The 16128-nt window shown below is 39.0% G+C and overlaps 1 protein-coding gene across 8 annotated transcripts in view; it reads right to left on the reverse strand.

Moving 5' to 3' along the window:
- Positions 1–16128, reverse strand: part of MAP9 (microtubule associated protein 9) — a 56856-nt gene that overhangs the window by 25420 nt on the left and 15308 nt on the right. For 5 of the 8 annotated variants that reach the window (XR_014813755.1, XM_084973886.1, XM_084973888.1 and 2 more), the window contains one exon: positions 7818–8047. Coding sequence is in view for 7 of the 8 variants with exons in the window: in XM_084973886.1 (XP_084830012.1) it covers positions 7818–8047 (230 nt within the window). In the remaining variant the exon portion in view is untranslated. Of the gene's footprint in view, positions 1–7817; positions 8048–8134; positions 8207–16128 lie in introns of those variants that run through there. The other 3 variants (XM_084973884.1, XM_084973885.1, XM_084973889.1) reach the window with 1 other exon arrangement.

A 16128-nucleotide genomic window follows, 5' to 3' on the forward strand; every position in this document is an offset into this window, starting at 1 on the left:
GTACATAGATTTCATGCACTTTAGTTTTCTTCAAAATTACATTTGAAATAAAGTTATTACTGTATCTGAAATAATTATATTTGTATGTTTAAACATCTCTATTTTATAGAATAACACTCTAGTCTGTAGGTGATGATATGATGAGAGAAGTTTGATTTTGTTGCATAAAAAATAAATTTAATTTTCTTTCCCACAATATTTTATAAGTCTCACTCTAAAAGTCTGCAAAGAAAATTCTATGTGAAAAGTAACAGAGAAAAACCATCTGAGAAGATGGCAGAAAGGCTGATACATTCAGTAGCTTTTTTTCTGAGGAAACTTCACCAACAGTGCAGCTCAAGTAGTAGAAGGCTATTGCCTTCCTGGACTGAATAAGGGTAGAGTTTAGGACTAGAAGATCAGTTGTTAAATTTGGAGAAGAGCTGCACATGGCATGAACTCTGAAATCTGCATATAATATCCACCTCAAACCCCTGGGTTATCTATCCATGGCATGAGAAAAGCCTCAGAGGGACCTATAAAATCACAGTAGCTAGAAAGTAAAAAAATAAGCAGAGATATACTTCAGTCATTGTCCTTGGCAAGGGAGAGAGAGCTGGAATTTGAGTCTAGCCATAATATCTATGTGCTAGAACACATGTTCAGAGGAACATAACAGAATCCAGAATCTTTACACCATATCATTCATAATGCCAAGTATTCAATCAAGATAATAAATAAGTAAAGTAACAGAAAATGGCTGATGCATACTCATGAAAAAAAAAAATCCACAGTAACCAATCCAGAGATGACCCAAACATTGCAATCAGCAAACAATAACTTTAAAGTATTATAAATATGTTCAAGCACTTAATGAGAAATGTGTACATAGTGGCTAAAGAGATGTAGTATCTCATTATGAGAGATTTAAAAAAAATACCAATGTAAATTCTAGAGTTGAACACTACTGAAATAAAAAAAAAAAAGTCACTGGAGAGACTTAACAGATCAGGGATGGCAGAAAAGGGCACTGAACTTGAAACACAGCAAATACAAATTATTCAGTCTAAGAAAATGAAGGGAAAAAAATTGAAGAAACATGAAAGAACTTTAGAAATCAGTGAGATAGCAGAAATTTCAATGCACATGTACAAATAAGAGGAAAGAAAAATAAAATAGAATTTTTTAAAAAAAATTTACCATTTTCATGGAGAGTATTAGTTTACAGATCCTGAAAACTCAACAAAAACCAAGCAGGATAAATACAAAGAAAACCACACCTAGGTACCTTGTAATCAAACTGTTCTAATTCAAAGAAAGGACAAAATGTTTAAGATCTTTTAAGATTTTAAAAAATTCTGAAGGCAGCCAGAAAGCCCCAAAACATTATATACTGAGGACAGCAAAATAAATTTTTGCTGATTTCCCCAAAGAAATAATAGGGGCCAGGAACAAAGGAAACCTATAAAGAGCTGGGGAAAGGAGAAGGGAACTGTCAGCCAAAAAGTATATATTCAGCTAAGCCATCTTTTGAAAATGAAGATAAAGTAAGTATTTCTTAGATAAGTAACACACAGAGAGAATCCATTACTGGCAAATACACATCACAAGAAATGCAAAAATAAGTTCTTAAGATTGAAGTTATATAAACTGGAAAGTAACCTGGATCTATAGGAAGAAATGAAGATTCCCCAGAATGGTGTATATATATAAGAAAACTATAGATATTTGTCATTTTCTTCTTTCAGTTCTTTAAAAAGTCTAAGACAAAAAGTTTAAAAGGCCTTTTAAAGAAAGTTATAACACTGTATTGTGGGAATTCTATCATATGCAGGTGTAACATATGTGACAATACCAGCATGATGGAAGAGGGAGTGTACAGAACTACGCTGACAAGAGTTCTAATTTAAATGTGAAAAAAGTGTCAACTGTATTGGGATCACCTATAGACACATCTCTTAATCCACACAACAGCTACTAAAAATGTAATGCAAGTAGGTACAGCTAAAAAGACATTAGAGAAATCCAATGGAAAACTAAAACTTATGTGTTAACTCCGAAGAAAAAAAAAAAAAGGCAGGAAATGAGTTATAGAGGAAAAACATCAATTTTTAAAATGGATGAAATAAACAGAAAACATAACAAATTCGACCAAAGTGTACTTACATTAAAAGCATATGAATGAAACACTCACAAATGGAATAATGGATTTATCAATGGACAATTAAAAAGACTGTCAGATATGATTTTTAAAAAGTAATACTAGGGAGTTCCCATTGTGGTGCAGTGGAAACGAATCTGACTAGGAACCATGAGATTGTGGGTTCCATCCGTTGCCTTGCTCAGTGGGTTAAGGATCTGGCGATGCCGTGAGCTATGGTGTAGGTTGCAGACAAGGCTTGGATCCCGTGTGGCTGTGGTGTAGGCCGGCGGCTACAGCTCTGATTAGATCCCTAGCCTGGGAACCTCCATATACCAGGGGCACAGCTCTGAAAAGCAAAACAAAAAAAAAAAAGTAATACTAAACTGCTATTATATGAGGTATTTAAAGAAAAAGACACAAATAGTTTGAAAGGAAAATTACAGAAAAGTTATACCATGCAAATACCAAAACACTGAAAAGTTAGATAAAAGAAATTGCAAGATATAGAGCATTACCATAGATAGAAATATTTCATAATGCTAAACAGGGTCAAGACATAATAATAAAAGTGTATGTATCTAATAACAGAGGCACAGAATGCTGACAGGACTGAAAGGACATATAGCAAAGTTCACAAATATAACTAGAGATTTTAACACACTCTAGGTTGGACCATTAGAAAATTTTAAACAATTAATTAATTAGACAAAAACTCAGTAAGAATAGAGAAGATCTGAATAACACTACTAACCATCTTGATCAAAATGAAATTATAGAACCTTTATATCCAACACTTGCAGAACACACATTCTTTGTAAATGCACATAGAACTTTTACAAGACACACTTAGGCTGGGCCATCAAAAAAAAGAAAGAAAAGAAACTCAATTTTTAAAAATGTGAATTTGTATAAGACATATTCTCTGATCACAAATTAGATTAGATGGATTGCTAGCCTGGGACATATGTCGCAAGTGCAGCCCTAAAAAGAAAAAAAACAATGAAATAATGCCATTTGCAGCAAAATGGATGGACCCAGAAATTATCATACTGAGTGAGGTTAGTCAGACAGTGAAAGACAAATATCATAAGATATCACTTATGCATGGAATCTAATAAAAATGATATAAAAGAACTTATTTATAAAAGAGAAACAAACTCACAGATTTCAAAACCAATCTTATGGTCACCATGGATGAAACCAAAGGAGGAAGGGAGGAATTAAGAGGATGGAAATAACACATACACACTGTTACAAAAAAATAGATAATTAACAAGAACCTACTGTATAGCACAGGAAAATCTACTCAATAGTTTGTAATAACCCACATGGAAAAAAAGAATGGATATATGTATAACTGATTTACTCTGCAGTACACCTGAAACTAGCACAACATTGGAAGCCAACTATAATAAAATTTATAAAATAAAATTGTAAATCACCTACCTCTCAATGACATAAAAACCTGTTTATGGCCCTGAACATACTGATGAAGGTTATACCATCTAGCTCTTCTAAAAACTCTGTTATATTATTCTACTGATGCTCCAACAGAAATTTTAAAAAGGAAATATTAACCTGATATTAATAATTAAACCAATGCAGAAGTATATCTAAAGAAAATCCAAAAATTTGAAAATAAAATCATTCACCATAAAATAACTGGTCAGAAAAGAGATCACAAGGAAAATTAGAAAGTATATGTAAAGAAATGGTAATGACAACAGTGGCATAAAAAAAATTGAGTGCTTCTAGTCAGTGCATAGAGGAAAATTTATAACTTTCAATGGTTTTAATGAACAGCCTAGAATGGACATGTTTTCCAACTAAAAGGTAAGCAAATTGAACCAAAAGAAAATAAAAGAGAGAAATAATAAAGAGTGAAAATCAATGAAGCCATAAATAAACAATAGAGAAAACAAAGCCAATGTTAGTTGTTAGAAAAAAGGTTTTGGGAGTTCCCGTCGTGGCGCAGTGGTTAACGAATCCGACTAGGAACCATGAGGTTGCAGGTTCGGTCCCTGCCCTTGCTCAGTGGGTTAACGATCCGGCGTTGCCGTGAGCTGTGGTGTAGGTTGCAGACGTGGCTCGGATCCCGCGTTGCTGTGGCTCTGGCGTAGGCCGGTGGCTACAGCTCCGATTCAACCCCTAGCCTGGGAACCTCCATATGCCGCGGGAGCGGCCCAAGAAATAGCAACAACAACAACAACAAAAAGACAAAAAGAGACAAAAAAAAAAAGAAAAAAGGTTTTTACAAAATGAAACAAAAGGAACAATGCCCATCAAAATTGAATAAGAAAGACAGAAAACACAAACTATATATTGGAAATAAAAGATGGACTATCATGATAACTGTAAGTTATCAAAAGGATAAGGAAGGGAATATCACAAACAACTTTGCTTATAAATTCATTATCTCAGATAAAGAGGACAAATTTCTAAACAGAAATAAATTACCAAACTGATGAAGCAGAAAATCTATATACCAAAATACCTATTGAAAAAAAAATTTAGTACCAGGACCTTCCCACAGAGAAAACTCCAGGCCCAGATAATTTCACTGGTGAATTTTCTCAATTAAGTTCAAAATGATACTGGTTTCATACTAAACAAACTTTTAGAAAGTAAAAGAGGGGGAGTTCCCTAATGGCTCGGTGGGCTAAGGATATAGTATAGTCACTGCTGTGCCTCAGGTTACTGCTGTGACCTAGTAACCTCCATATGCCACAGGTGTAGCACCCCCCTCCCCCCAAAAAAGGAAAAGAAAGGTGGAAGAGGCATCCCCCCATACATATGATACTCATGCCTGATAACACTCATATCTTCGTATATTCCATTGTAAGTAAAAAAATTATAGACAAATAGCCTCCATAAACATACATGTACAAGTCTTAAGAAAATATTAAGAAATCAAATCCAGAGTTCCTGTGGTGGCACAGAGGAAATGAATCTGACTAGGAACCATGAGGTTGCGGGTTAGATCCCTGGCCTCACTCAGTGGGTTAAGGATCCGGTGTTGCCGTGAACTGTGGTGTAGGTTGCAGACGTAGCTTGGATCTGACATTGCTGTGGCTCTGGCGTAGGCTGGCAGCCATAGCTCCGATTAGACCTCTAGCATGGGAACCTCCATGTGCCGCAGGTGCAGCCCTAAAAAGACAAAAAAAAAGAAAAGAAAAAGAAATCAAATCCCACACTAAAATATGCAATCAACTAGATTTTATGTCAGGAATGCAGAGTTAATTTAATGTATAATTATATGTTTAATTAAAAATATAAACATGTGTGTATCATCTTACACACACACAGGAAAATTGGAAAGTGAACATATAGCAAGAAAGAAAAAAAAAATGTCACCCTTATAATATCTAGCTGTGACATCTGCAGGAAGGTAAGGCAGTAGAGAGAGAGGTACAATATCAAATTAGAGTTTATTCAAAATTAAAGAGGCTTGAGCATAGTTGAATGGAGATGAAAATAGATCCATCTAGGTCCAAAGGTTATAGATTTAGAAGAGAGAAGAGTTGGACAAAACATAAATGGGAAGTCCCAGTGAAGGCAGGCTTAAAGAAGATACATAGCATAATCAGGAAAATTTTTATAATGAAGAATATGGAAAATTTAGATTATTAAAAACATAAGTATCTAATATACCCAACAATAAGATAACAGCTCTACATTATGGGCTGTGTTATAGTCATTAAGGTGAACAAGTCTCAAGATCACCCAGCAACATGGAAACAATTCATGACCTAATGTTAAGAGATTTTTTTTTTTCTTAAAAAAGAGCATGATACACAACATGATAAATGTTAAGATGACAAATACGATGAAAAAGTTCAGAAAAACAACCCAAAAGGAAATAAGAATAATGGACATAGTTGTTATCAGATGGTGGGATTACAGGCAGATATTTTTCAATTAAATTTTGTCATAATATGATGTTACTTTAAAAACTTTAGGAATACTTTTTTATTTAATTAAGGGACATGGAAAAGCATCGTCAAGAGCAATTAGTGTTATCACAACCAGTACAAAGAGTGTTCCTTCAAAATTCATGTCTGCCCAGAATCTCAGAATGTGATCTTATTTGAAAATAAAGTGTTTGCAGATGGACTTAGTTAAAATGAGAACATACTAGATTAGAGTAGACCCTAAATCAAATGAATGGTGTCTTTTTTAGAGAAAAGTGAGGCGAGACACAGGGACCCAGGGAAGGAGGCAATGTCATAACAGAAGCAGGGATTGGAGTGACATAGCTGCAAGGAAGGGTTTTTCCCTGGAGACTTCAGAGGAAATGTGGACCTGTCTACACCGGGTTTTGGACATCTGACCCAGAGAACTGAGAGAATACACCTCTGTTGTTCTAACACAGGTAGTTTGTGGCAATTTGTTATGGCAGCTACAATGAACTAACATAGTATCTACTTGGCCAGCTAATTTTATTAAATATAAAATAATTACTTGTTTTTACTAACATCCTTGTTTCTTCTCCCGATTTTCAGAATGAACTAGGACATAGCACATTGCAGTCACAGAGATTTATAGCAAATAGCCAGCTTTACCGATAATGCTGACCCACAGGACAGAACCGGAATCAGCAACAGTGCTCACGATTCTGGTCTGAATTAAGAAGTTCATCCATTTATTTAATCGTGACACAAAGGGGTTCCTCTGGCCTCTGTGGCACCACCTCCCGGGGAGCAGATCCTTGGATCAGAACCACAGAGGAGTCAGGAGAAGAAAGAAGCCTAGCTCCTTGTCTCTGATCTGCTCAAGGAGATTATGGAGGAGGATGTTCTTCCCATACTTAGCACTTCTGAAGTGTGAGGTGGAAGTTCTCTAATCATAGTGAGATGGAAATACAGGGGGGCGGAGTGCTCTTCCCCAACGATAATACACAGTCAATTTCCTGATGAAATCCTGAAGGATCGCATCTACTGCCACTCTGGCCTATCTCCCAAAATAAAGGATAGTGCCATGAACATTCAATACACATTTGCTGAGTGAATAAAATCAAATGAATAAAATGACACTGTCCATATTATCTTTAGCCATACATTCTACAATTCAAAGATATGTAAATAAAAATTCTTGCAATTCAAGCGTTACATAGATTCAAATGGGCAACATTTTTTCCCTACATTTTACTTTCTCTAAAATTCGATGCATCTTCTAACAACCGGTGTATTAGAGCTTAATCAGGAGTTTTCTTCTTTCTTAGAAGTACGTAAAGTAATGCTATGCCTTTGTTGTCATACAATTGAGTTTCAGACCCAATAGAATTTATTTAAAAACTTAAAATTATTTCCCTATCGAGTGATGAAGAAAACATGTAAAACATACACACACATGCAAGAAGGCAAATATTCTTTCTCATAATCAGATGCAAAAACCTGGATTCAAAATACAATTCAGGAGTTCCTGTCATGGCTCAGCAGTAATTAACCTAATATCCATGAGGACATGGGTTTGATCCCTGGCCTCATTCAGTGGGTTAAGGATCCAGCGTTGCCATGAGCTGTGGTGTAGGGTGCAGACGTGGCTCAGATCCCAAGTTGCTGTGGCTGTGGTGTAGACCAGCAGCTGCAGCTCTGATTCGACCCCTAGCCTGGGAACCTCCATATGCCGCGGGTGTGGCCCTGAAAAAAAAAAAAAAGAAGAAGAAAACGAAACACAATTCTGCGGTAGTGCTAACCTCAGTATCAACATTTTCAGAGACTGCATTGTTCTCAGCTTCTGATTGTCTACCATTTGGCCTTGAGAGGTATGGAGGTGCAGAAAGCACCTCTAATTCTTCATGGAGGGCAGTTTCCTTATCTTCTCCTTGCCCATCTTTCCCCTCCCTGTGGTTATGCTTTTTCAGCATGCTCCGTGGCCGAGGCGAAGGCTCAAAGTGGTTGTCTGCTTCAAGGCTGTTGTTATTTCCTGCAGAAAAATACAATGTTTAAAGGTGAGTGTATAAAAAAATTATCATGGCTTCTCCTAAAACCCAAGTGCTACCACTCTTCATACCTGTGCCCACGCACCATGGTTTGCAGTCCCAGAGAGTCCAGAAGAAGTCCAGACCCTTCCCTACACAAAGCTCTAGAAAGTACAAATACATGATAGTTCATAAGCAATATTAAAAAATATACATATCTGGAACTAGTATACTTCAGTTTTGTGAGTAGTTAATGCCTCACTTTATCAACTCACACAGTATTTTTTTTTTTTTTTTTTTTTTTTTTTTTTTGCTTTTTAGGGCCATATCTGCAGCACATGAAGTTTCCAGGTTAGTGGTCAAATCCAAGCTGCAGCTGCCGGCCTACGCCACAGCCACATGAGATCTGAGCCGTGCCTGTGATCTGCTCATGGCCACATCAGATCCTTAACCCAATGATCAAGGCCAGGGACCGAACTTGCATCTTTATGGTTACTAGTCAGGTTCATTACCACTGTGCCACAACAGGAACTCCTAAAAATTCTCTTAAACAAACAAAACTATGCCTCAGTTTCAGCCTTTATAAAATAAAGCAATTCATCCATTAAACATTTATTGAGCATCTGCCACCAGGCCCTCACATTACTGGACCTCAGAATCCAAATTACTGGGAATGGCCCTGTCCAAGGGCTTGAGAGCTCGGGAAGGGAAATGATTCTAAACAGACAGAATTATAAGACCAAGCTAAGTGCTATCACAAGTATGAAGATGATGTTGGGGCAGGGAGTAGAAGAGCCAAATGTCCTTGGAAGGTAGATGGAAAACTAGACAGGTTCCTAGCACTTCACCTGCTATTACAATTCCCCAGTTACTATTTCCATTACTTCCAAGTTTCAAACAACAGTTTAATGCTGGTCTACTTCCAGCCTCCGAAACATGATAAGACAGTTTTTACATGAACTTTTCCTTAATTTTTACTTGTTATACGGATCCATTTCTCCATTGACCTACCAACGTATTCTTGTGACAAAACTTCAAAACTGAGCTAATTAACACCTTTCTCCTTTTTTTAAAATTTTTTCTCCTTTTTATCTATAAGTGGGCTCATAAATCCTGCTAGAAAATTCTATATCCTACTTAACTGGAACCACTATAAATGTGTCATTGCCGCTTTTAGCTATGTCCTAAACTAGTCAAACATTGAATCCCAAATGCAAGAGTCATCCTAGATGCCTCCCTCTACAACCAAAGAATCACACTACTGAATCTACATGATATACTTTTCTCATGTATCCCACTTTCTACAGGCCCTCCATCAGCTCCTCATCCACTCTCGCCTCCATGATTGCCTTTATGATATTTAGAAGACACACAACAGGTCATGTCGCCCCTCTCCACAAAGTTCTTCAACACTTTCCCATGTATCCAGATCTTCAGAATAAAAACTTCATTGCCTCTGAACAATATAACAGGTTTCACAGTCTTGTCCCTTGCTACCCATGCTGCCTTGTCACTGGCACCCACACTTAGTAGGCTGTCCTGAAATGCTAGGCTGATTGTCCTTCTGAGCTGTGACAGATCCCTCCTGCCACCGGGCCTTTACCCAAACGATACCTCTGCATAAGATGTCTACTTCTTGCTTCCTCTGAGCAATGCTTATCTATCTTTGGAGCCTAGGTTTAAGAATATTGTAAATGCCTGAAAAGAAGCATTGAGTTATTTTTGTTTTATTGCAGTAAGGACGCTTAACCAATCTATCTCTTAACAAATTTTTAAGTTCAGAGTAGATGTTGTGGACTAAACACACAAGGCATACAGAGGATCTCTAGAACTTATACATCTTATAGAAATGAAACTTTGTGCCTGATGAACAGCAACTCCCATTTTCCCCTGCCCATAGATAGCCCTTCACAACCAGCATTCTACCCACTCTCAGTGTGGGTTTGTCTTATTTCAGATATTTCATATGTGAATCTTATTCTAACACTTATTAGCATTGTAAACAGACAAATTGGATCACTGCCACACACACCTCTTTTCCCACTGAAAGAATCAGTTGAGAAATGCAAAGGTGCTAATAGAGGCTTGAGTGAGATAATATGCACAAAGTATACCACACAGAGCCTGACACATGGAAAGTGCTCAGCTACTATTAACAACTGCATAGACATGTCCTGTTTTGGTTTGTCCATCACTCCCATTTTCTCTTTAGGTAGCCTCTCCCCCTCTATCACTGTGTGATTTTGGTAGATTAAACAACATCTCCGTATCTCAGTGAGAAAGATGGGCCAATGATGCAACTCCTCCTTCCTGCCCAGCGTATCACAGAAACTTCCTTTCCACATGCCCATGGCAAGTAATCAGGAGGTCATTTTTCTACTTAGAGCTGGTGGATATGCCAGCTCTATGCCTTTAGGCCATGGAGCCACAAGGATGAGATTTGGAGACTGCTAGTGGCTTCACCCACTGCTGAGTGAAGAGTTGACTGAGACAGAGAGACCAAATGAGGACCAAGGGCTGGAGTAACAGGGGCAGGGACAGTGGTGGAAGAGATGATGAGGGTTAGGGAGAGCACAGTAAAGAGCAAGAATCCTGATTACATAATCCTGTACTGATTCTCTACACTTACATCTAAAGCAAGGCCTCCTGACATCCACGTGACATCATCCATATGGTGATAAATTCCTCTTTCCACTGACATCTGAACTGGATCACTGGCAACTGAGAGTCCTCATTATGGGCGCTATTATCTGTCAGTTATTCCTATGAACACTTTCTCCTCCAGAAAGACTTCCCTGATGCCCTCAGGTCAATTTAGGTGCCCATTGTCCTGTGTTCTTATTGTTCCTTTTATACACTTCCTGACTAAACTATAAAGTCTTTGTTATGGTCTGAAGGTTTGTGTTTCCACCCCCTTTCAACAGTTATGCTGAAATCTTAATCCCAAAGCTGACAGTGTTAGGAAGTGGGGCCCTTGGGAGAAAATTAGGTCATGAGGGTAAAACCTTCATGAACGGTATTAGTGCCCTAAAAAAGATGTTTTATAGAGCTCTCTTGCCCCTTCCACCAAGAAAGATACAATGAGAAATCTGCCAGGAGACAGCCATACCTGACCACGTGAGCACTATAATCTCAGACTTTCAGCCACCAGAACCAGGAGAAACAGGTTTCTGTTGGTTATACACACCCAGTTTGGGAGAAGGGATCAAGAGGCCAGAGTAAGACATGGCACTCACCTTCTCCCACAAACACATTAAAAAAAGAAAAAAAAAAGAAAAGAAAAGAAAAACCACCACCACCAACATATACATGTAGAATGATTCACACAGAATATCTACTGAGCACTGGCAGAAGACCTTAACCTTCCAGAAGGGGCAAGAAACCCTCCACATAACCGGGTAGAACAAAAGGGGGGAAAAAAAAGAGAGAGAGAGAGAGAAAGAGATGAGGAAATAAAAGGAATCAGGATGGGACCTGCACTCCTGAGAGGGAGCTGTGAAAGAGGAAAGGATTCCACACTCTGGGAGGCCACCTAACTGATGGGGAGATCAGCTGAGATGAAGAGGAAACCACAAGCCTCAGAAAAAAGTGCAGTAGCCAGACTGAGGAAGGCAAAGTAGAGAAAGAGCTACACAGACCATTGGTACCACCTCCCCTGGACACCACAGGCCGACATTCCAGAGGGGGCTGGGCTCTGAGACTCAGACTTTGGAAGTTGGTTCCAGACAGAGGACTAGGGTTGGCTATGTGGAGACAGCCTGAGGAACTGGGGAGCAGTATGCTATAGGCAGGGCACAGAATGCCACAGAAGAGTGTGGGAGGAAGCCTGGGCCCTCGGGAGAAGCAAGGCACCATTGCTGGGGACAGTGAGAGGAGGAGGGGCAAGACCACCACTGGAATATTTTTCTCTGTGCACAAGTGGGCTCTGGGGTGGCAGAGGGCCTCTTGCATGGGTTATGGGTGGTAGAGAGCTTCTTCCATGGGCTACAGGTGGTGGGAGCAAACTGCCACAGCCATTTCAAATTCCAGAGATGGGCATGGCCCACCACCATTAGGGGTCTGTGAACAGGCATGACCTGAGGCCCCAATCACCTCAGGGGTATCTGGGGAGCGGCAGAGGAGGAGACTACAACCAAGCACCACCCATTGTTTCTCACACTCCCCTAGGAATGCACACACCCTGCTGTTGCCAAGTCAAAGGCTTTGGGCACTATCTACACCTGCCTAAGGGCCACTGCAACATCCCAGGGCCCTGCAACCAGGAGTAAACTGTGCTGCTTCCTCACAGGTCCTTGCCACTGTCAAAGGCCCAGAAACCAGGCACTGGCTACAGGCTCTTCTCATTGCCTCAATCTCCCTGGAAGCATGCAGGCTACACATCTGCATACCCCCTATCAAGGGGAAAACACCCTGCACACACTGAAGAAAGAGACAGTAAGCATCCAAACCAAAAGCAGCCCTCATGCTAGGGGGAAAAAAAAAAATTAGTAAGCCCTCACAAACTACTCAGGGGTGCTCTCACATATAAATAGCCCTCCAAAATTACATTAGTTGTTTTCCTTAAACTCACAAAATAAGAAAAATATAAGGAAAATGAAGAAGCTCAGGAAACATTCCCAGTTAAAAGAACAGGAGAATTCCCCTGAAGGAGCAAACAATAAAATAGACCTCTACAGTCTAACAGACACCAAGTTCAAAAAGGAAATAGTGAAAATACTCAAGGAATTAAGGGTGAATGTGAAGGAATTAAGAGCAGATATAAACAGTAACACAGATTACTTTAGAAAGGAACTAGAAAATATGAGGAGCCAAGAAAAATTAGAAAACTCATTTGCAGAGATGCAACCTAAGTTAAAGGCATTGAAGAGCAGAATGAATAATGCAGAGGAATGAAATCAGTGACTTGGAAGATAGAATAATGGAAATCACCCAGGCAGGAACACAGACAGAAAACCAAGTTAAAAAAAAAAAAGAAAGAAAGAAATATAAGAGTTCTATTAGATAATATAGAGTGGGACAAACTATGCATAACAGGGATTCCAAAAGAAGAAAAAAAAGAAAAGGGGATTGAAAACATATTTGAAGAAATTACAGCTGAAAACCACCAAATCTTAAGGAAACAGATATCAAGATACAGGAAAAACAGGGGCTCCAAACAAGTTGAACCCAAACAGGGGCAATTAAAGACACACCATAACAACAATGGCAAAAGTAAGATAAGGAAATGATTCTACAGGCAACAAGAGAAAAACAAAGACTTAATTACAAGGAAACCCCAGAGGCTATCAGCTGATTTCTCTACTGAAACACTACAGGCCAGAAGAGAGTGGCAAAACGTACTCAAAGTTCTAAAAGGGAAAAATCTGTAGCCTAGAATACTCTATCCAGCAAGAATATCATTTAAAATAGGTGGAGAAATAAGGAATTTCTCCAACAAAGAAAAACTAAAAGAATACATAAATACTAAACCCATCCTAAAAGAAATACTGAAAGATCTCTTCAAAATTGGAAAGAAGTAAGAAGAAATAGAATGGAGGAAATCACAATTGGAAAGTAATCACTTAAATAAGCAGGTATACAGATTGAAAGGAAAAAAATTATAAATGTGATGATAAACACAAGGAGCAGCAAAAGGATGAATATGAAGATGGAAAAAGGACATCAAAATCATAAAATGTGGAGAAAGTAAGAAAATCTTGCTTTTTTTTTTCTTTTTTTTTAAGAATGTGATTGAGCCTATGACTATCAGGCTAAAGCATGCAGATATTGGAAGGGGTTAACATATTTGAAGACCAGAACAACCACAAATCAAAACCAAATAATACATTCACAAAAACTAAAAAAAAGAGGACACAAGAATAAAATAAAAGTAAATAATTCAAACAAAAAAAAAAAAGAAAGGACAAAGGAGAAACATAAAATCAACTGGAAAACAAGGTTTAAAATGGCAATAAATACATATTTACTAATAATTACTTTAAATGTCAATGAACTGAATGCTCCAATAAAAAGACACAGAGTGGCAAATTGGATAAAAAAAAAAAAAAAAAAGAGCCTGAAATATGCTGCCTACCAGAAACTCACTCACATTAGGGGAAAGGACACATAAACTGAAAGTGAGAGGATGGAAAAAAATATTTCACGCAAATGGAAAAGACAAGAAAGCAGGTATTGTAATACTCATATCAGACAAAATAGACTTTAGGAGTTCCCACCATGTCTCAGTGGTTAACGAACCCAACTATAAACCATGAGGTTGTGGGTTTGATCCCTGGCCTTGCTCAGTAGGTTAAGGATCTGGTGCTGCTGTGAGCTGTGGTGCAGGTCGCAGATGCAGCTCAGATCCAATGTTGCTGTGGCAGTGGCATAGGCTGGTAGCTACAGCTCCGATTTGACCCCATATGTCAAGGGTGAGGCCCTGAAAACACATAAAGACAAAAAAAAAAGTCATAAAGAAAGACAAAGGAGGAGAGATAGGATCAGGATGGCGGGAATAGAAGGACTGGAGCTCAACTTCTCTCCTAAAAACAACAAAATTCACAACTAAAGTCTGAGCAATCTTCACCAAAATCAACCAGAAACTTTCAAAAAGATATCCTACTCCAGCCTGGGAATCACCAAATGACGCAGGAGCGGCCTAAGATGTGGCAAAAAGACAAAAAAAAAAAAAAAAATTAAAAGATATCCAACTCCAGAAGACAAAGAGGAGGCCACATCAAGAGGTAGGAGGGGCGATTACGTGATATAAACAACCTCATACCTCCCAGGTGGAAAGCCCCACAAATGAAACTAACTGGTTCACAGAGACTCACCTACAGGAGTGAGAGTTCTGAGCCCCACATCAAACTCCCATGTCTGGGGATCTGGCACTGGGAGAAGGAGCCCCTGGAGCATCTGGCATTGAAGGCCAGTGGGGCTTGTGAGCAGAAGCTCCACTGGACTGGGGGAAACTGAGACCCTATTCTTAAAAGGTACACACAGATGTTCACATGTACTGGGATCCAGGGCAAAGCAAAGTCTTCATGGGAATCTGGGTCAAACCTGACTGTAGTTCTTGGAGGACCTCCTGGGAAAACAAGGGTGAATGCATCTTATGGTAGGGGAAGGGCATTGAAAGCAAAGCTCTTGGGAATATTCAGCAGCATGCCTTTCTCTGGAGGTGGCCATATTGGGAAAATCTGGTCCCACCCATCAGCACTGAGAAGCCTCAGGCCAAAGAGCAATCCAGGTGGGATTATATCCCCACCCATCAGTAAATAGGTGGCCTAAAGATCCCCCAGGCACACAGCTGCCTCTAATCTCACTCAGAGACAAAGCCCCACCGTCCAGAGGGATAGGAACCAGGCCACCTACCAGTGGGCAGGCATCAGCCCCTCACATCAGGAAGCCTACAGCAAGCCCCTGTACCAAATTCAGCCACAAGGGGGGCAGACACCAGAATTAAGAGAGATTACAACTCTATTATCTGTAAAAAGCTACCATACCAAAAACCTATCAAGATGAAAAGACAGAGAACTAGAACTCAGATGAGGGAGAAAGAAAAATCCCAGAAAAACAGCTAAGTGATCAGGAGATTCTCAGCCTCCAGGAAAAAGACTTCAGACTGTTGATGCTAAAGATGATGCAAGACATTGGAAATAAACTGGAGGCAAAGATGGATAACTTACAGGAAACACTGAGCAAAGAGGGACAAGATAAAAAACTTAAACAAGAAGAGATGCAAAATAAAATAACTGAAACAAAAAACTCATTAGAAACAGCCAACAGAAGAATATAGGAGGCAGAAGAACGAACAAGTGAGGTGGAGGACAGATAAGTAGAAATTACGGATGCAGAACAGAAAAGAGAAAAGAGATTGAAAAGAAATGAAAAGAGTCTCAGAGAACTCTGGGACAACATTAAATGCACCAACATCCATATTATAGGGGTGCCAGAAGGAGAAGAGAGAGAGAAGGGGACAGAAAAAATATTCCAAGAAATAACAACTGAAAACTTCCCTAACATGGGAAAGGAACCACTCACTCAAATCCAGGAAGCACAATCCAGGAGTACCATACAAGATAAACCCAAGGAGGAATACACCGAG

Source organism: Sus scrofa, chromosome 8, assembly GCF_054392235.1.
Source record: "Sus scrofa isolate SSC_HxYL_T2T_F1_AM1 chromosome 8, Sscrofa_HxYL_maternal_Yorkshire_Landrace_v2.0, whole genome shotgun sequence".
NCBI classification, from domain to species: Eukaryota; Metazoa; Chordata; class Mammalia; order Artiodactyla; family Suidae; genus Sus; species Sus scrofa.